This window comes from Rattus rattus, chromosome 13 (assembly GCF_011064425.1).
Source record: "Rattus rattus isolate New Zealand chromosome 13, Rrattus_CSIRO_v1, whole genome shotgun sequence".
NCBI lineage: Eukaryota > Metazoa > Chordata > Mammalia > Rodentia > Muridae > Rattus > Rattus rattus.
In genome coordinates this window covers 46,234,115-46,254,586 of record NC_046166.1, presented here as the reverse complement: position 1 = coordinate 46,254,586, position 20,472 = coordinate 46,234,115, and the positions used below count along the sequence as shown (strand labels likewise).

The 20,472-nt window shown below is 36.9% G+C and overlaps 1 protein-coding gene across 1 annotated transcript in view; it reads left to right on the top strand.

Moving 5' to 3' along the window:
• Pcm1 (pericentriolar material 1) overlaps positions 1–18,032 on the top strand; it is a 94,617-nt gene extending 76,585 nt beyond the window's left edge. Inside the window, exons 27-39 of the mRNA XM_032918979.1 lie at positions 311–431; positions 1,458–1,616; positions 1,951–2,087; positions 4,141–4,275; positions 10,051–10,248; positions 12,065–12,127; positions 12,375–12,510; positions 12,919–13,079; positions 14,464–14,536; positions 15,627–15,889; positions 16,635–16,727; positions 16,809–16,923; positions 17,942–18,032. Coding sequence (XP_032774870.1) covers positions 311–431; positions 1,458–1,616; positions 1,951–2,087; positions 4,141–4,275; positions 10,051–10,248; positions 12,065–12,127; positions 12,375–12,510; positions 12,919–13,079; positions 14,464–14,536; positions 15,627–15,889; positions 16,635–16,727; positions 16,809–16,923; positions 17,942–17,967 — 1,680 coding nt within the window. The 3' untranslated portion in view covers positions 17,968–18,032. The remainder of the gene's footprint in view (positions 1–310; positions 432–1,457; positions 1,617–1,950; positions 2,088–4,140; positions 4,276–10,050; positions 10,249–12,064; positions 12,128–12,374; positions 12,511–12,918; positions 13,080–14,463; positions 14,537–15,626; positions 15,890–16,634; positions 16,728–16,808; positions 16,924–17,941) is intronic.
• Positions 18,033–20,472: the final 2,440 nt, after the last annotated feature.

Sequence of the window (20,472 nt, the reverse complement as noted above, 5' to 3'; positions counted from 1 at the left end):
AGTAAGAATATAAAGTGTTTATGGGTTGTAAAGATAATTTAAAATGTTAACTATCAATTTATAATCTTCAATGAAAGTTGGCTTTCTTATTTTTATTTAACCAAAATGTTCTCCAAGATTACTTAATATTTGTTTATTATGCTTCTTTAATAACGGATTATATTGCAGTCTTGTCTGACTAGAGTTCTCATGCAACTTTTTATTATCCCTTTTAAATGTATGCTTCTATGCAAATAACAGTTTCTGTGTTAAATCTTTAATGTTTATGAAATGTTTTTAGAAGTATTGAAGAATTGTTTCTTTAACTTAGGAAACGTTTGAGAAGAACTTTGAAAGAGAAACACATAAAATAACTGAACAGAATGATGCTGACAATGTGAGTGTCATGTCTGTGTCTTCCAACTTTGAGCCATTTGCAACAGACGACCTAGGTAAGTGAGCTCTCTCCATCACCTAGCATGTGGCAGAGTTGATCAAATAAGGAAATAACTAGGATGAACACAAAAATACCCATCAGTCCAAATCCATGACTCTTTTGTTAATTCCTTGACCTGGGGCAAATCATCTACTCTACAGCTATGCAAATGCTGACAAGTAGGACTTTTATCTAATTTGCTGAATTCTTGAGAAAAACATAGACCTTCAAATATGAATAATAGTTTTTTAAATTGAACTGTAATTTTCCTTAAAAAGAAAGGTCATCTACTTGGTTATTGAAAACTGTTTCTTCAAATTTTTTTTTCTTTTTTTTTTTTTAAATTTTATGTATATGAGTACTCTGTCATTCTCTTCAGACACCTCATCAGATCCCATTACAAATGATTTGGAGCCAACTTGTGGTTGCTGGGAATTGAACTCAGGACCTCTGGAAGAGTAATCAGTGCTCTTAACTTCTAAGCCATCTCTCCAGATCCTCCAAACATATTTTTAATAAAATAAGTAGTTAATAGTTTGAGGTTTGAGGTAAAAACTCAGATTCTGTAATAATCCCTTTACTTAAGTGGTTGTGCAATCTGAGGCAAGCTACTTAAATGCCGTCATTCGTAGGGTCATTTAAAGATTAAACAAATAACTATGATGATGTACATGAAGCGTCTCATTAGGACAGTAAATGGAATACTTTAAAATCTAATTCTGGGCTGGAGACATGGCTCAGCACTTAAGAGGGCTTGCTGTTAATCCAGATGAACCTGGGTTTGGTTTCTAGCACCTGTATCAGGTGGCTCACTAGTACCTGTAACTCCAGTTTCCAGGGAACCATCACCCTCTCCTGGCCTCAGTGGGCTACCTGCACACATGTGTCATTCACTTACACAGACACATGCATACATATAAATAAAAATAGGTCTTTGAAAAAAGCTAATTTCCTTTTCTTAGGCTTATGTTTTTATAGTTTTGAGAGTATGCAAAAGGATTTGCCTTTATAAATTCTAGAAATATTTCTGTTCCAAATTCAGGCAACACCGTGATTCACTTGGATCAAGCATTAGCCAGAATGAGAGAATATGAACGCATGAAGACTGAGACAGAAAGTAACTCAAATATGAGATGCACTTGCAGGGTTATTGAGGATGAAGATGGTGCTGCCGCCGCCACCACAGTCAGTAATGCAGAAGGTATATTTTCAGTGTGATCCAAAGTAATAATCAGAGTTGCAAATACAAACTCTAAAGCTAGCTAGGCTTAGCTGTAATCCCAGAACTCAAAAGGAGGAAGCAAGAGTGTTAGGAGTTGAAATCTAGTTTGGCTCTATTGCAAATTCAGGGGCCACCTCATGGTTAAAAAAAGTTAAGCTCCTTAATTATAAGGACTGCTAAAACTACTTGGTTTTTCTTTATATTATTTTAACATAAAAGTATAATATTCTATAAAATCATATGTAAATGTGCATATGTCTGTGTACATAATATCATTGGCTTTTGTTGATATATCATTTTTCTTAAAAAATAGAAACTCCCATTATTGAGAATCACAGTTCACCACAACCTACAAGTGACGTTTCTGCCGTCCCCTGTCCTAGAATTGACACTCAGCAACTGGACCGCCAAATTAAAGCAATTATGAAAGAAGTCATTCCCTTTTTGAAGGTAAACAATAAATACAAAATAAAGCAGCATATATAATTTCTAGTAATGACCATGTGAGACTTATAAATAGTGCCCTTAAAATTAAGAGGGCAAAGAACAGATGGAAAAGTGGAATACGGCTGAGTGTGGTTATTAATTTAGTTTTCAGGAGGCACAGACAGGCAGAGCTCTGAGTTTGAGGCCAACTGGTATACAGAATGAGTTCTAGGCCAGATGAAAAGGGAAATTTACATCTGAAACTGCACCCCATGTTTTCATAAGAAGCCTTTAAAACAAGAATTTTAAAATTGCAATCGTCTAAGGAACTTTAAAAATTGGAAATGAAAACATAGTTTGCATTGCACCCAGATATAGAAAACTATAAAAATGTGTTGCATTCAGGCTCATTTTAATTTTTTTCTGTTACTTTTTAAAAAAAAAAAAAAATAGGTATTTTTTTTCATACAATATAGTTATTGTTTCCCCTCCCTCATCTTCTAGATCCTCTCTACCTCCCTATCCATCCAACTCCATGCCTTCTTTTGAGAAAGGGGTTGGGGGAGAAACCATAAAAACGGGAAACCAGAGTATATAAGCAAAACCAGACCAGTAAAGTTAAAAAAAACAAAAAAACAAAAACGCCCATCCCTAGCATCACAAGATGCCTAATCTTGATCTATAATGTCATTTAACTCAGAGGTGTTTATTTTTTGTGAAGATGATCTGTCTTTGGTAAGAGTAGAATATTGACATTAAATACTGTTGTTTTGGGGCTTAATCTGCATCAGTACATCTAGTAATATGTTTTATTAATAGGGTTCACCTATGTTTGGCGAGATAACTCAGTGGCTAAGAGAACCCACATGTTTTTTCACAAGTGTCTGCAAGTTCAATTCCAGGGCATACGATGATATTTTCTGGCCTCAGACACTGGGAACAAATGTGGTACACTCAGGCCCCCATACATACCATTGGTATCATCTAGTTTGGCCACCTAGTTGTTAATTGGGGAGGGGAATTTGACCATGAGAAAGGGTGATAGGACCTGCTTAAATGAATTGAAAGGCTGAAAAGGAACGAGAATCTTGAGATTGTTTCAGGTCTACTCTAGACTGACTTTGTCATATTTCATATATATATATAGTTTTGGTGTTTTGAGACGAGTTTTGGTGGATAACACAGCTTGGCCTAGAACTTACAACAATCTTTCTTTCTTCCCCTCAGAATACTAGAATCACAGGCATGCAACCATACTTGATTTTCACAAGGTTTTTAATGGCACAGTTAAGAAGAGGCTTGCCTTAAGTGGCATTCGAAAAGAGAAAGATATTTCATAATATCTAGAGACATTTTTAGTTGTTGGTTTGGGGAAAGGTGTTGCTGGTGGAATTACTAGGACACCATATCACAACAACTCTTTCAAGAAAAGCATTTAATTGAGAGCATGTTTACAGTTTGAGAAAACTAGTCCATCATCATCATTGTCATGACAGGGACTACGAATAGGCATGGAGTCCTGGCAGGATGGTGCTCGAATGGTGTGAGAGCTCTGATCCATCCATAGGCAGAGACAGTGGGCCTGGCATGGGCTTTTGAAACATCAAAGCCCCATCCCTAGTGACACTCTTCCTCCACCAAGGCCATGCTTCCCGAGTCATCTAATCCTGTCAGAGTTTCGCCCCCTGTGACTAAGCATTCAACTCTGTGAGGTGCTGGGGGCCATTCTTCCTCAAACCACCACAGATATAATAGGAAATTGGTAGAGGGTGGATAAGATTTTAAGAGGATTGAGATTAACTGAACTACAGCAGGAAGATAGCACACATAATTCTTCTTACTGCAGAAGGGACGTGAGGAAGAGTATAGGAACAGGAAATTTGTTTTCTTGGTCATTTTCTCGTGTGTGTGTTAAAATCACCAAACATTTTAGTGTGTATGCTATAGAGAAAAACCTTTCAAATCTTTATCAGAAAAATGAGAAACTATACAAGAGAAATTAATTTCAAATTGTATAGATCAATATTTTTTAAACAATAGATAAGTTTATATCCTAACCTATTAGGGTTTTTCTTAGGAGCACATGGATGAAGTATGTTCTTCTCAGCTTCTCACTTCAGTGAGACGTATGGTGTTGACCCTTACTCAGCAGAACGACGAGAGCAAAGAGTTTGTGAAGTTCTTTCATAAACAGCTAGGAAGTATATTACAGGTAAGAGTTCATTTTTGTATGAGTTAACCTGTATTCCATTTGGTTAGGGCTCTTTATCATTTTCTGATAGTATAGAACTGATTCAATAATCCATCCTGATACTCAGTTTGGATGGCACTTTAATATTATCTCTTTACTTAGTTAAAAATTATAAGAGGTCTTTCTGTATTTTCATTTAATATAACCATTGCCAGGGACTTTCCCAACGTCAATAAAATAGTATTGGTTTAAAAGGACTGGAGAGATGGCTCAGCTGTTAAGAGCACTTGCTGCTCTTCTAGAGGACCTGGTTTTGGTTCTCAGCACCCATGTTAGGTGGCTCACAATTGCAGTACCTATGCCTCCAGCTGCAGTGCAGGGCTTGAGTATTAGGCCCTCTGTTCTGGTTTTTTTAATAAGGCATCTGTACACACTTGGCATACTCACATAGATAGGTACACATACACATGAATAAAAATGTTTAGATTTACTGGTTTGGCATTCTACCATGAAGAATAGTTCAAGACTGAAATGCTTAGATAGCATGCTCTGATTTAATTTTCAATAATATAAGAAATTTTAGATACTAGAAACCAGCCTCTTTAATTTGAGAAACTTCTTAGAGCATAACAATAATTTTTAAAGAACCATATGCCTTAATGAAGTTTGGATAACTGGCATTTCACTCTCATCACTTTTTTAGGGGCCTTCAAGCTCTTCTCTTTTAGACATGCATAAAGTAGGCGAGAGTTATCCATTACTGTGAACTGTGGTCATACCACTATGACTCACAATGAGCCTTCTGCTTTATACCTATTTTCCTTTATTTTTTTCCTCCTACACTGCCCAGCCTCTAGTAGTCACTATTGTTTTGAAGTAGAATGAGGTGAGGGAGGGGTTATCTTTGGTGGGCTCAAGCCGAGTGTGTACCTCTGAGAAAGAATGGCCATGCAACAGATCTGATGTAAAAGGAGGTTTATTGAGGGAGGGGAAAGGAGGAGGACCTGGTGAAGTGAGAGAGGCAGACAAGTGGACATGGAAGCAAGCAGAGCCATGAGGGCAAGGCAAGGATGGGGCGGGACAGAGAGACAGAGAAAGAGGGCACACAGGACGAACAGAAAGAGGGGACGCCAGAAACAGAGACAGCTACGGTGCCCATGGCACATGCCTGGCACACCTGGCAGCATGCATTGCTTAAGAAGCCACTAGGTCCCTGAGAACAGGCCAGTGGAATTGTCTGTACACAAACAACTGTCCTATTCTGTCTTTACATAAACCGCAGCTTTCAATTAAATTGAGGCCATGGTTCTTAACTAGAGATTATATTTGTTTCCTGGAAGACATTTGACAGTGTTTGTAGATGTTGTTTTGTTTTCCTGATAGATGGGAGATGAGGAAGGGATATACTAGTTAGAAACCAGGTATGCTGCTAAACCTATGTGATGTTTATCTTTATGATTATGATGACCTAAATATTTCACATTGAGATACTTAAGTGATGGATATTGTTACTCTAGTTTAAGTAGTACATTTTTCTCTTAATGTGAAGTTCTCTATGAAATTTTGTTTTGCTTCCTGTTTCAGACATTAAACTTTTTTCCCAACATAATATTTTTATTGATTATTTGGGAATTTCACATAATACATCAAAATCACATTCACTTTCCAGCCCTCCCAGATCCACACCTTTTTGAACCCAACCCCAATAGAGATGAATTTTAAACAAGACTGAAAAAGAAATCCACCAAGTCCAGTTTAGGTTGCCAGTATTTTCACTGGAAACCATGGTTAAACTGCCAGTGGCAGGTTTTTTAGAATTGAGTCCTTCCCCATCCCACTCCACCATAAGTCATCAAAGTGTAGAGCTACACTTTGTCACAATTTTTAAGAGTTCTCTTCCGTGGCTTCTTTTTCTCTGTGTGTGTGTTTGTGTGTGTGTATACACACTAAGCGATGGGGAAAGAGAAGTTGTCACAGAAGCCTTCTGTGTCTTTGATTTTCAACTGTGAGTCTGCAGTCATCGGTGCCACTGCAAAAGGAGCCTACTTGCCCTTTACAGTCAGAGGCAGCTTGGGTCATAGATTTCCACATGGTTTCTGGGAACAGCACGGACCACAGACACCCACATGGCCTCCGGCGGCAACCTGGCAACCTCAGCTTGGTCTTCAAAGGCAATGCAGACCGTGGATACTATCATGGGCTTCAGGGACAGCACAGACCACAGCCATCCATATGGGCTGTCAGAGGTATCATGGGCCGTGTCCATCAACAAGGCCCCTGGCCACAGAAGGGCCACAGATATCAACATGGCTTCAGGTGGCAGCCCAGGCCATGAGTATCCATTTATCTTCTCGCAATAAAATGGACCATGAACATCAACATCTTTCAGATAGTAGCACAGAAATCAACATAACCTCCAGGGGTAACATGGACCACAGACATTACCATGCCCCTCCACCACCGTCGTCATCTTCACAGGCATCAACATGGTCTCAGGTGGTAGCACAGACCAGACACCAACCTGGCCTTTGGCAGCTGCACAGACCACAGCCATCCACTTGGACAACAGGCATCAAGACAGCCTGGGGCAGGAGCAGGGACCATGGACCTTTTGCCCTGGCAGCACATTCAGAGGCAGAGCCTCCTCAAGCTCTAGGGTGTAGCCTGCTAAGCAACAGCATGCTCACAGCTTTACATGCAAATAGTCATTGCAACTAGTTGCTGATCTGGTTCAAGGTTTCTGACTTTTGACACACCATACATACTGGATCATCACTGATAACTCATCTCACATATCCAGAGTCAGGGTGCTCTTGTGGCTAGGAAGAGCTTCTGGGAACAGGATCTGCCTGAGCTCCAAGCTGCCACACAGCTCCCTGCCCTCTGTGCCTGAGGCTCACCAGGCACGACAGTTGTGCCTACAGCCAGCCTATGAGCAATAATGTGCCTTGTGCTACCTTCCCAGCAAAATGAGCAGCACGGGCTCTAAGGCTCCATGCTGGTGGCTGACTCCCCTATTCAGTAATGCCACATTCTTTGTCTGGTACCATTGTACTCTCGGATCGTGCCCATATCCTTTTAGAGTCTCCATGGGTCTCAGGCTGCTCTGAGGTCCCTTGGGTGCCATCTTCAGTCAGTCCAAGAACTCTATCTTACACCTCGGGGGGCTTGAAAGGATGGATAATCTGTAGAAGTGGATGGTCAGGGGAAATAGCCCAACTCGTTGTTAAGGACAGTCATCACCCACCGGTCCTACAGAACACTGAGCAGGAGGATCCCTCTGTAAGCCTGTCAGTTCCTTCTGGAACCATTTCAGTACCATGATCCTGTTACTTGGGGCCAGTTGACCCTCCAAGCTGCCTCTTAAACTGGTTAAGGGTAGTACTATCACTTTGCCTGTTAAAGTCTGAGTGAGGCACTAATTCATATTAATCCTCCATTTTGTTAGCTTTAAGACTAAAGCACAAATTCAGTAATAATCTCAGTTCTTATTTTTGTTTAGAATATTGATACATAATTTATAAGGTATATAATTTATCAAGGATCTTGTACTTTGTAGAAATAGGATTTATTAGCATAAAATAGAAATATTATAAATAAGATATTCTTAAAGAAATATCTGAAGTATTAAAAATACTTAAGATAACTTATAGGTAATGAATTTTTTATAAATTTAGCTAGCTTATTCTAAGAGAAAGAAGTAACTATTTTAGAGTATGGTTAAAATTATTCTTAATTCATATTTTTAATCAGTATTTGTTCGACACTTCTAAGAAAATTCAACTGCTTTTGCTTCTTTCCTGTTTTTTTATCACAGGGTCATGTCTATTAAGAGCAAAAGCTAGTTTAAATTAAATTTTACCTAGAATCTTTTCTCTTTCCTCCTTTCCCTTTATCCTTATTTTCTTTCTCTTGTGACTTTCTAATTTTTTTTTTTTCTTTTTTTCGGAGCTGGGGACCGAACCCAGGGCCTTGTGCTTGCTAGGCAAGTGCTCTACCACTGAGCTAAATCCCCAACCCCGTGACTTTCTAATTTTTAAGTATCGAGTTCTCATTTTTTCTTCTGAAATCTGTTCTGCCATTTTGTGCTTCGTGTCCCTTAGCATGCATGCTCCTCCTCCTTTGTAGCTCTGGAACTCACTCTGTAGACCACAGTGGCTTCAAACTCAGATACGCCTGCTTTTGCCTCCTGAATACATGCTTTCTCTGTGGGTGTTTTGTGTTGTTTTCTTTTGGGGATTGGGGGGTAGGTTACGTCATAGTTACCTTTTCTCTAAGTAACATGGCTCCTAGTTTTGCAAGAAAGAAAAAGGGAAGTCCTTTATATAAAATAACACAGTTGTTCATTTGATGATGCTGAATGTCAACTTGAATAGAACTAATGCTTATTTGTAAACTTACTCTGAAGAAATTTTAGATGAGAATGACTGGTATAGAGAAGAAACTAACAGAAATTGGCGCCATATTGATGAGGAAGACTATCCTTACTGGGTATTTAATGACTTATTAGTGTAGTGCATACATAGTCCCTACATGTGCTGTGGGAGCTTTCGGACATTAGTAGTCTGTTTATATTAAGGAAGTACTGTATTAATAGATGGCTATATGCTCTTTTCTTCCCCAGGTGTATACTCTAAGTGGGGTTAGGGATATTCCTGCTTTGTAATAAGAATATTTACAATAATACTAATCTGCCTTTGTGTAACCATGGCTATTAATTTCAAGCTTCCCAGTACTTAAAATATTAGAAATAAGGACAACAGTGCAAGACATGTTAATGTGGATATGGGGAACCCCAGGAGATCTTACCCATATGCAGAGAGCACCAAGTGTACAAGTAATATTATACAGCTTGAGAAGATCTACTTAGTATTTAGGAATATATATATATATATATATATGCATGTGTATGTATTAATCTGCACACACACATATGTACGTTTATCTATGCGTCTTATTTAGACTTTCTATTGCTGCAGCGAAACACCATGACCAAAAAGCAAGTTGTGGGGGAAAGGGGTCTATTTGGCTTACACTTTCATGGCATTTGTCAACAACTACGATAGTACAGTAGGAAGGTATTGAAGAAAGTCAGTTCAGGAACTCAAACAGGGCAGGATCCTGGAGGAAGGAGCTGATACAGAAGCCACAGAGGGTTACTGCTTACTGGCTTTTTTTTTTTTTTTTTTTGCTTGATTTATATGTGAGTACACTGTCGCTTGTTTTCAGACACACCAGAACGGAATCTGGTTCCATTACAGATGGTTGTGACCCACCATGTGGTTGTTGGGAATTGAACTCTGGAAGAGCAGTGAGTGCTCTTAACCACTGAGCCATCTCTCCAGCCCCTGCTTATTGGCTTGCTTTTCCTGGCTTGCTCAGCTTTCTTTCTTATAGAACCCAGGACTTGCCAGCCCAGGGATGGCACCACCCACAATGGGCTGAGTCCTCCGAGAAAATGTCTCATAGCAGCATTTCCTCAACTGAGGTTCCTTCCTCTCTGATGTCAGGGTGACACACACCACCACCCAGTACAGTATGTAACAATAATTAATGAAAAAAGTGAGAGAGCAAGGAAAGGTATATAGGAGCATTTGGAAGGAGGAAAAGGAAGGGGGAAATATATTAAAATCTCAAAAAACAAATAACTAAGTATATCTATATACATAGAAAATATTAGAAATACTGGTTTTCTAGAAGCAACTATTTTAGTTTAACCTTTTAAATCACCCGCATTGTTTTATACACAATTAAGTTTATTGTGATCTTAAGATTATTTACTTTCCTTTTAAACAGGATTCACTAGCAAAATTTGCAGGCAGAAAACTGAAAGACTGTGGAGAAGATCTTCTTGTGGAGATATCTGAAGTGTTGTTTAATGAATTGGCTTTCTTTAAGCTCATGCAAGATTTGGATAATAATAGCATAGCTGTTAAACAGAGATGCAAAAGGAAAATTGAAGCAGCTGGAGTGATACAGTCTTATGCAAAAGAGGTAAGTTTCCCTTTGCCTTTAAGAGTAGCTATTGTTAGCTTATAAATACAGTTCTTGGTCATTAATAAGTAAACTCTCATTTAACCTTAACAGTTATTTTTAGTAAAACCAGTTAGTCATATTGTATACCAGTATATGGTCTACATACCAAACAAACTTAGGATTCACAAAGGCAAGGTAACAGTGCAGACAGGAATTGGTGCTCACTGTGAATGGTGAGATGCCCAGTTTATTTTAGTATGGCTTATTAAGAGCTCCAAAGAGGGGAGAACTAGGATCTTGTTCCTGGCCAGATTTCCTGCCATAGCTGTTGACAAATGTTTTCCAAGAGTATGTGTCATAAGGAAGTCACTTTCAGTCAACAGATACGTGTATGCATTGGCTAGGGTTTTAGGTTTTTTTTTTTTGTTTGTTTGTTTTTTGTTTTTTTTGTTTTTTTTTTTTAATTTACTTTACATCCTGCTCACTGACCCAATTCTGTCACTCTCCTCCTCTTCTCCTCTGAGAGGGTGGAGGCACCCCTAAGTATTCCCCCACCTTGGTACATCAAGTCTCTGTGGGGCTGGGTGCATCCTCTCTCACTGAGGCCAGACAAGGCAGCCCAGCAAGAAGAACATATCCCATGTACAGGCAACTGCTTTTGAGTTAGCCCCTGCTCCAATTGTTTGGGACCCACATGAAGACCACGCTGACATTTTAGGTTTTTATCTCTAGTTTTTCTGCCTTGTTACTTGTGACTGCATGCAAAACTAAATCACTTGTTCTGTAAAGCTTTCTAGGAAGCTTTCTTATAGTAGGCACCCTTTTTCTTACCCTCTGACCATGAGAAGGGGAAGCAGGCGAGACCAAGACAAAAACAGAGAGAGCGAGAAACCCTTCTAAGAATCTAGAATAGAATTATGCTATCTTTGCCACATTGCTCCTGTTTTTATTCTAGATATAGATTCATTTGAAACATTGCCAAGTACTTAAGGAAGATAAAGCAGAATAATACTAGAATACCATAGTAAGTTACTGGAAAGAAGTCAATCTCACGAAGCTCTTCCCAGGTCCTGAAATAGGAGCTGACCTCAAAGACAGGAGGCCATCATGAAGAAAAGTCAGGGTAGTGATTCGATGGCAGGGTTGAACTGTTGAACAAAGTAGGGCCATAAAGGCAAAAGTAGGAGCTGGTATTAGAGGTGGGAATGGAGGATTTGCCTGGCATATATATATATATATATCCTGAACCAATGTGGTAAGGATGTAAGAAGTGAGGTCATAGGGATAGTAAAGACCAAGTTATGGTGTTTAAGAAACCTTTATATGGTCATTTTATTCTAAACATTGTGGGAATAAAATCATTTCATGTAAAGTTTAAAGTAATGTTCTAGATAACATGAGTAGCATGTAAAACACAGGCATGGATGTGCATGTCTGTAACTTCAGTATTTCTTTAGCAGGACAGGAGAATCCCTGGAAGCTTGACAGCCATTTTGTCTAGGTATATAGCCACAAACCACAAAATGAGACCCTCTCAAGGTAGAATACAAGAAACCGTATGGGAGGTTATCTTCTGATTTTCACAGACACATACAATGCACATACATTTTATTTAAGAAAGACAGACATTAAGAGAGGATAATGAGGGGGATATGGTAAAGTATATCATTTATCTGTGTAAAATTGAGAAATAAAGTTTTTAAAGGAATGATAAGCTAAAATCTTGAGTGGTTTAGATATGACAGGTAACAAAGACTGATTTATTATTGAGATTAGAAAAAATGGAATTACAAAAGTGTTCTTGCTAAGTTCTTCTTAATTGATTTGCTATTAGGCCAAAAGGATTCTTGAAGGAGATCGTGGCTCACCTGCTGGAGAGATTGATGATGAAGACAAAGTATGTGCTAATTAGTGTCTATAAATAATGCTTTTTAGAACAAAACAAAATTTGAACAGCTTTTAATCTTTTTTACAGTTAAAGTATGTAGTTAAATCTCTTTTCTTCTGACAAACCATGTTTTTTCTTTTAAAACAAACTAGAATACAAAAGTAATCATTACACGGTGACTATTGTTGCTATGAAAGCTCTACCATATATACCTTTTTAAGTACTCTAAGGAGTTAATTATCTCTGTTTTTTACAGGACAAGGATGAGACTGAAACTGTTAAGCAGACTCAGACTTCAGAAGTATATGATGCTAAAGGTCCCAAAAATGTAAGATCTGATGTTTCTGATCAAGAGGAAGATGAAGAAAGTGAACGGTGTCCAGTGTCTATCAGTGAGTTCGGAGACTTTGAAACATTGATACATGGGCTTCCTATAGGTCACTTAAAGTCTGTAGGGTGCAGTGAGCACTGTGTCAGACTCTGTATTTGTATCTAGTACCATTTTGGCTGAGTGATCTGTGTGACCTGATTAAATTACCTTGCCATGCAGCACAACAGCTTCTAGTGTGAACTGGTTTGAGTACTTCAGATTCAGTGTGCACTCAGTGATGCAGGAGACAGGAACCGTTACTACGACTGAGTGATAGCTGTGGTGGTGCACAGCAGGAGGAGACCGAGGAAGTAGGGTAATTTTAGTCCAGGAGTTAGTACCTACATCACAGTGAGACTCATCTACACCCCACCCCTAATCCTGAAGATTGAGTTGTGAGTTAACTAAACTTTGTATGTAATCAACCTAGATCTATCTAAAGCAGAAAGTCAGGCTTTAACTAATTATGGAAGTGGAGAAGATGAGAATGAGGATGAAGAAATGGAAGACTTTGAAGAGAGTCCTGTGGATGTTCAGACTTCGCTTCAGGCTAACACTGAAACTACAGAAGAAAATGAACATGACAATCAGGTATTTTGTTATAAACCAGTCATATTTCAGCTTCGGAAAACATCCTTCTGAAAGCTGTTAAAGTGTATACCTTTTTCCATTGTTATTTTCAGGAATAAAAAAAATAATTATTAAAAATTAGTATACGTATTTAGATTTGGAACACGCCAGGGTTATGGCATTTGTCTTTAATCCCAGCATTCTGGAATCAAAAGTGGGCAGATCTCTCATGAGTTCAAGACCGGCCAGAGCTACATACGGAGACCACGGCTCAAAAACAAACAAACAAAACATCTGAAGCACTGGCTTTATTTTATATCTAATAATCTTTAAGACATCTCATGTTCTTTGTAACAAGTTGTAAAACTATAGGATATATTTAGAAGATCTGAATTATTAGTTAAAAGTTCCATATTTTTCTCCCAGTCATGAATTAGAATAGTATGTAACAAGCATAAGATCATTTCTTTTCCTGCCTTTTCTTTATCCCAAGAGGCTATACCTGATAGTTTCTCTGCAGTAGGTATCTGCTGAACCCTGAGGGTTTAAGATTTATAGAAATAGACTCTGTATGTGAGATATACACACTCATACATATTTTCAAACAAGGCTTAGCTTCCTTGGCGTTTCTCTATAAGATATTTTTGGTAGACAGCTTGCTTTCTGATGCAGAGTCCCAGTTGTTGGTGTGCGTTGGTACTTCAAAAAAGCTTATCCATTCTCCACCCTGGGTCACGGAAGTTTTGTTGCTGTTATTCAGTTAAATAGATAGAGTAGGTATTCCATCATTGTGTAGACTTACACTAAACCCTGATTTTCAGTACTTTTTTTTTTTAATTCTACCTCCCTCTACTCCTACCTTTTATTTGAAGCTAATTCAAGTCTCTAAAACGTAATCTTCTATTAAAAAAAAAAAAAAAGGTGATCCTTCCTAAAAGACTAGAACTACCACCAGCATCACTCTGTGTGGTCATCAGTCACTACCCTACCACCATACCCCTTCTAGTATCAGCTACTTCCACTGGGGAGGAATCTCAGATTCTGTTCTTCCCTCTGCTACAAGCGCTAACTTTGTTCATCTTCCTCTACTTTCTGATTTCTGTGTCATTCACTTAAAGGTTACAAATATATTCTTTAATTCTGAGAGACAATCCCAAGAAAAATAGTAAAAACTTGTAGGATCTGTTTTAGTCTAGTCATTTGTTTTGTGTTTATTTAAGTAGCAAATGGTTTTAGTTACCCATTTTTTAATTGTTAACTAAAGCCTCTTTGAAACACTTTAGATACTGTTATAGTTCCTGATTTATAGCCCTGGGCTTGGGTAAAAACCACACAGTATTTTTTTTTTTTTCTATAGGGAACATGTATTTTAAGGTCTTGCTATTAAAACATGTTTCTCTTTTAGGTTCTGCAACATGATCTTGAAAAAACACAAGAAAGTACAAATGTACCATCAGACCAAGAAGGAACTAGTAAAAGTAAGAAAACTAAACAACCCTGACGTTGATTCTTTAAAATATTTTCTTTGTCCTTAAGCTAAAAAAAGTAGTTTTTAATTTGTAGCTAATGTAAGTAAATATAAAGGCATTTTGGACTTGATGTCTATCTTTGTTTTCCTGGTAAATATTTTATAAAAGAAAAAATGTAAGAGAACAGTGATTGATTGATTAATTTTTGTTGTTCAATTTAGTATAGTGTTTTCAAACAGGATCTCATGTAGCCCAAGCTGGCCTTGAACTCTTTATAGAGTTTGAGGATAACCTCGATTCTCCTGCCTCTACCCTCCTGAGTCATCGAATTGCAGGTGCACGCACCCATATTGTGTCTCCAACTAGCAATTATTATCCATTTATATATTTGTTTGTATATTTGTTTATTTTGAGGCAGAGTGTATGTAAATCAGACTGTCTTCCAGCTTGAGAGATGTATCTGCCTGTTTGTGTTTCCTGCATTGTGGGGTTAAAGGCATAGGACCTTTGTGCCGTACACTTATTTTTATGTTTGTGTATTCATTTTTTTAATGCATATATACCAAAGTATTTGTACACGTATCACATGCATGTAGTGCCCTCAAAGGACAGAAGAGGGCACTGGGCTCTGGATCATCTGGAACAGGCAGCTGTGAACTACTTGATGTGGCTGCTTGAACCTCAACTCCAGTCTTTTGTGAAAGCAAGTGCTTCTAACTGCTAAGCCATGTCCTCAGTACCCCAACCCTCTTTATAGATATTTGACAAATATTTACCTTACAGAAAATTTATCCAGGGTTTTATATTTTAGATACAAATGAGAGGAGTGTGTTTTGTTTCAGTTTGTTTTAAAATAATATTCATTCTAGGGCTTTAGTCTTCAAACAGTTGGCCTTGAAAATTTTAAATTAAAAAAAATGTACCTAGCTATATCTGTTCAGTTAACTGGGGAATCATGAGTAAGGAAAAGGTAAGGGATCTTTTCTTTTGGATCCTACATGTCACGATTACTCTCAGTCATATTTGGTCCTTAGTGTTCTAGAGTAAAATTGTACAAATGCTTCATTCCTCTAATGCTGAGACTTTCTTTTAATGGCAGATGATCAAGACAGCTCTCCTGTGAAACCTTGTTATCTCAATATCTTGGAAAATGAACAGCATTTAAATAGTGCTACCCATAAGGACTCACTCACTACTACTACTACTGATTCATCTAAACAGCCTGACCCTATGCCATTACCCTTGACTGCAAGTGAAACCCTAGTGCCTAGAGTCAAAGAAGTTAAATCTGCTCAGGAGACTCCCGAGAGCTCTCTGGCTGGAAGTCCTGACACTGAATCTCCAGTGTTAGTCAATGACTACGTATGTAATGTTTACATTTCCACTTATTTTTGCTTTTGCTTGTCTGTACCTTTCATTTTCAAGAGTTAACACATTAATATATAAAGCTGACTCCACTTTGTGCTTAGGTTTAGAACCTGTCAGAACATTTATTCTTTAAAACTTACTTTGATAGTAAAGGGATAATATATTAATGATCATTTCAAAATCTGAAAGATTTTAGTTTTGGAAATCAAAAATTAGTTTTGGTGACAACTTTAAGAGAGTTTATGTACATGAAGTGCTAATGATACAGATAAGTCAGTTAATCTCTTATACTATCCTTTTTTTTTTTTAACTTCTTAGCTATTTAGAGCATTTTAAAATTCTTTGATATACCTAAAGGTTTAAATTAGTGATATGACAGAAACATGTTTGACAGTCATTATTTTTATATAGCAAATTTCATTAAAAAGTATGTTAGTTTTACTTTGAACTTTGATTTTGTTTATGTTTTATAGCAAACAGGTTAGTTTGCAGATATGTGGACCGCATATTTTTAATATAGTATTTCCTAGCAGAAATGAAGAGTTTGTAGCACAATATTTTAACCCCGATGGGTACAATGTATCCCTCTCTTCTTTTTCTTGTTGTTTGGTTTGGTTTCTTGAGTACTTGGGACTAGTGATTTAGATTTTGATATAAGGGTAGAAGGTGTTGTGATTTTTGTTTCTCTTTTTTTTTCTTTCCATTAACTGTTCTTTATTATCTCGAACTTATCTCATAGGAAGCAGAATCTGGTAACATAAGTCAAAAGTCTGATGAAGAAGACTTTGTGAAAGTTGAGGACTTGCCACTCAAACTGACAGTCTGTTCAGAGGTACTGGGCTCTCTCCAACTAGGCTTGCCTTTATAGCAGCTATAAAGACGAACGATTATAGTTTCCATTTTTGTTCTAAAGGCAGAGCTGAGGAAGAAAATGGTAGAAGAAGAACAGAAAAACCATTTAGCTGGTGAGATATGTGAAATGCAGACTGAAGAATTAGCTGGAAACCCTCAGATACTGAAAGAACCTGGTAAAAGTTACCAATTTTAATTTTGTATTGAAAAATCATGTTCCTACCAATTTAGTTTGCTATTGAAAATATACTATTACTTCCTAGAAAACATAAGCCTTCTATTGGGATAGGAGATAGTCTGTTCATTAATTCAGGTGCTTCTTTTCAAATTATGTAAGGTTATGTTTTTTATTTTTAAAATCTTTAGTTTAATAAAGTATTAGATGTAATGCTAACACTAATGCTTTATGATTTTTTTAATGCTTAAATTCATGTATCTTTTATCTCCCCTGTAAAAAGTGTATATATTGAGATCAATATCCCCGTCCTGTCATTGTTAACATTATTTTGGGAGTTTTGTCCTTATTATTTTAAATATCCTTTAACCTTCTTTGATGTAGAAAGTAAAAACCCCTATTTTACATTATGAATTTTTATTCAGATTAACACGTGTTGTTTTTATAGTTGTAATTATGCCTTAATTTGTTTCCCAAATATATATACATATATATATGTATACACACACATACACGCTCAGAGTATTCCTTGTATCTTTTTGTTATTCTCCATCAATAGTTAAAAATCATGTTAGATTTTTTTCCCCCTTGTTTTTCTGGCAGTGGGGTGGTGGTCCAAACTTTGGGCTCAGTTCTGTGCATTTGAACACAGGGCGTCCAGGCAGGGACAGTGTCCTCGTGGGCTGGGGTGCCGTTCCCTCTCGGTGCAGCTTCATGTACTTAGGTCATTCAAGGAAATTGTTGGTTTCTCTTGTTTTCTTTTGTCTGTATTTAATCATTTTTATAGTTATTTTCTTTTTCTTCTAATGGAGTTTTTAAAGAAAATATTTGGTCTGCATCCCATTGTGAGAAACAAAGCCTCATTCTGTGTTTTGTTAGGGAATTTTAACTAAATTCACATTTTTTTTTATTATATGTAATGTAAGAACTTTATGGAAAAGAATTTTAAAAGTAAATTTTAGCAAGTAGTATTTTAATTCACTAATTTATAAAACATTGATCATTATTCTTCCTTTCAGAAACAGTGGGAGCCCAGAGTGTATGAAATGTCTGCAGAAACTCATCTAACTCTCTTACATAGTCAGCACAGTAAAAAAAAAAAAAAAAAGACACTAAATAAACATTTGTTTTGGTCTGTATAAAATGTAAATTAGTTTGACACTGCATTTTTGATGGGTGTGCTAATTTCTGCCCATGGCAGTTTAAAACATTAGAATCTGAATCCTGGACAGATTCAAACCTTGACACACTGTGGGATTTTTCTTTTGCTTTTATTTTTCTTATGATCTTGACCCCTAACCCTCATTGTGACATTTGGTGTGTTAACTTTAAATGTAGTTTTAAATAAAGTTTGAACTTATCTGTAAAGTATGCTTTTGGGAAATTTTGTTGAATTCTTTGCAGCAAATTGCTGTTTTATGTAATAATACTATTCAGAAACAGCAGTGGTCAAGAGCTTGAGAAATTCTTATTTCTTCTAAAGCTTTGCCTCAGACCAGTCTTCCTACCTGATACTGTCAGTATGGCTGCTGTCGGTCTGATGTTCTTGTAGTTCCTGTGTAGGGATAAAGCAGGTTATAAAGGCAACCAGGAATCTGTGGCGTGGTCTAGAACATGTTAATAACTCAGACTGTGTACAAAGTTTAGATGCTGTTAGTAACTAGAACATAACAAAATTATCTATTAGATTAATATTTTTCAGAATTGAAAATCTTGTCTTATGTTGCCTCATTCTAAAAATTAAAATAAGCTTTATATGTATTTCTGTACAGACAAGTAGCATTCTAATTAATTTAAAATAAACTCTTTCAAGTTAGGGTAAACAGAACTAAATTTGTGTAGCAGAACATTAAGATTTTTATGTCTGTAGACAAACATACTTTTTGAGATAATTCAAAGCCAAAGCCTAATAGTGGTTTTTGTGTTTTAAGAGAGAAGTAAGTCCAAGTGTTAGGAAGGTCTCCGTGAGTTGTTCATCACCGAGTGAACCAACTTTTCAAAAGTGTGTTGCCTTCTGCGTCTCTCTGTCCTTCCCACCTCCCTCCCATATTATAGCAGAGCCAGTTAACCATGAACATGTCAGTCTTGGAGCCTTTACTTGAAAAGGTAATAGTGTGAAGGACTACTTGTTCATTCCAAGTATTTGCTTAACTTTTTAAGTAGTTGTCTATAAGACTCTATAAGAACTTATTTGGTATTCCTTTTAATTTTTCACTCGCAGCTGGGTAGTAGTGACACACGCCTTTAATCCCAGCACTTTCGAAGCAGAAGCTGGTTGGTCTCTGAGTTCAAGGCCAGCCTTGTCTAGGTGTTAACATAAAGAAACTATGTCTTGAAAACCAAAATAAATAAAAAAATTTTTACTTACTCAAGCTTAATATAAATGTCCAATCAGTGAATAACAAATGATGATTTTTCTCTGAGGACTTTTATTGTATTGTTATTTAATTTAAATTAGGACTTTATTTCTCAAATTTCATTAAAATTTGCAAAACTTCTAATCGGGGACATTAGACCAGTAATTTATATAATATGTACTAAAAAAGTTATGTATTTTCCAGGCTCAAAACAAGAAACATCATTCTAATCCTCAGGCCAGGCCTTCCATATTGCAGTGCGTTCTCCCTCCCTTTCCTGACTCCTCTCTTTGCATGCATACAGTGGAGGGCTGTATTTAATGTTAACTACGACCCCAGCATCCATGGGCTTTATCCACTAGCTTATTTGACTTATGTTCCACCTACTATCTATATCTAGTTTGGTGTTTTCATATTTTAGTGGATAATTTAGTTCTAAAGTACGCAGAGATTGAGAACAGACAATGTATGTAGCGTGCTTTTTCTAGTAAGTATTGCTCAGACGGAAGTTCAAGTTCTGTCTGTTATTAATTTATAAGTTAAAATTTTGGTTAGTGATAGAGAGAAAAAAAAAATCCCAATAAGTAAGATACAACTCTATGTAGTTAGAGATAATGCTACCATAATAAAGTACCCAGACTGTGGGGGGACTCTGTATTTTGTAACATTCACTTTGGGTAAATGCTTTTTCACTGTTAATAAATGTATATCCTACATAAACTTTGAATTGCATTTTTATTTAAATTGACATGTTCACAGTAGTTTAGAATTTATTCCAAAATTGTGTCTTAGCCAACATTTTTTAATGTTAAAAAATCAGGACATGAAGAAGAAGACACACTGACTATTGAAGGTATGAATGGAGGGTATTTTTCTAGTGAAAAGCACACACTTCATTATTTCTCAGTTGTATTGCTTTTTAAAAATAAATATCTTTCTTATATACATAAAAGAGGGATTCTGAGATTGAATCTACCTTATGTGGTTTGAAACTATCTAAGAGAATATAAATGTTAAGTATGATACAGTAAAGTCTGTGTGAACATGAGAGAGCACACTTTTTCAGATTAGTTCTAGAAGAGAGGTGTTATGTAAACTCACCTCCTTTGACACCTAATTACTAACTTCCAGCATGAGGCAGACTAAAACAACCTTATGAAAGCTCTTCAGAGCAACTGGAATTCTGTTCTCCC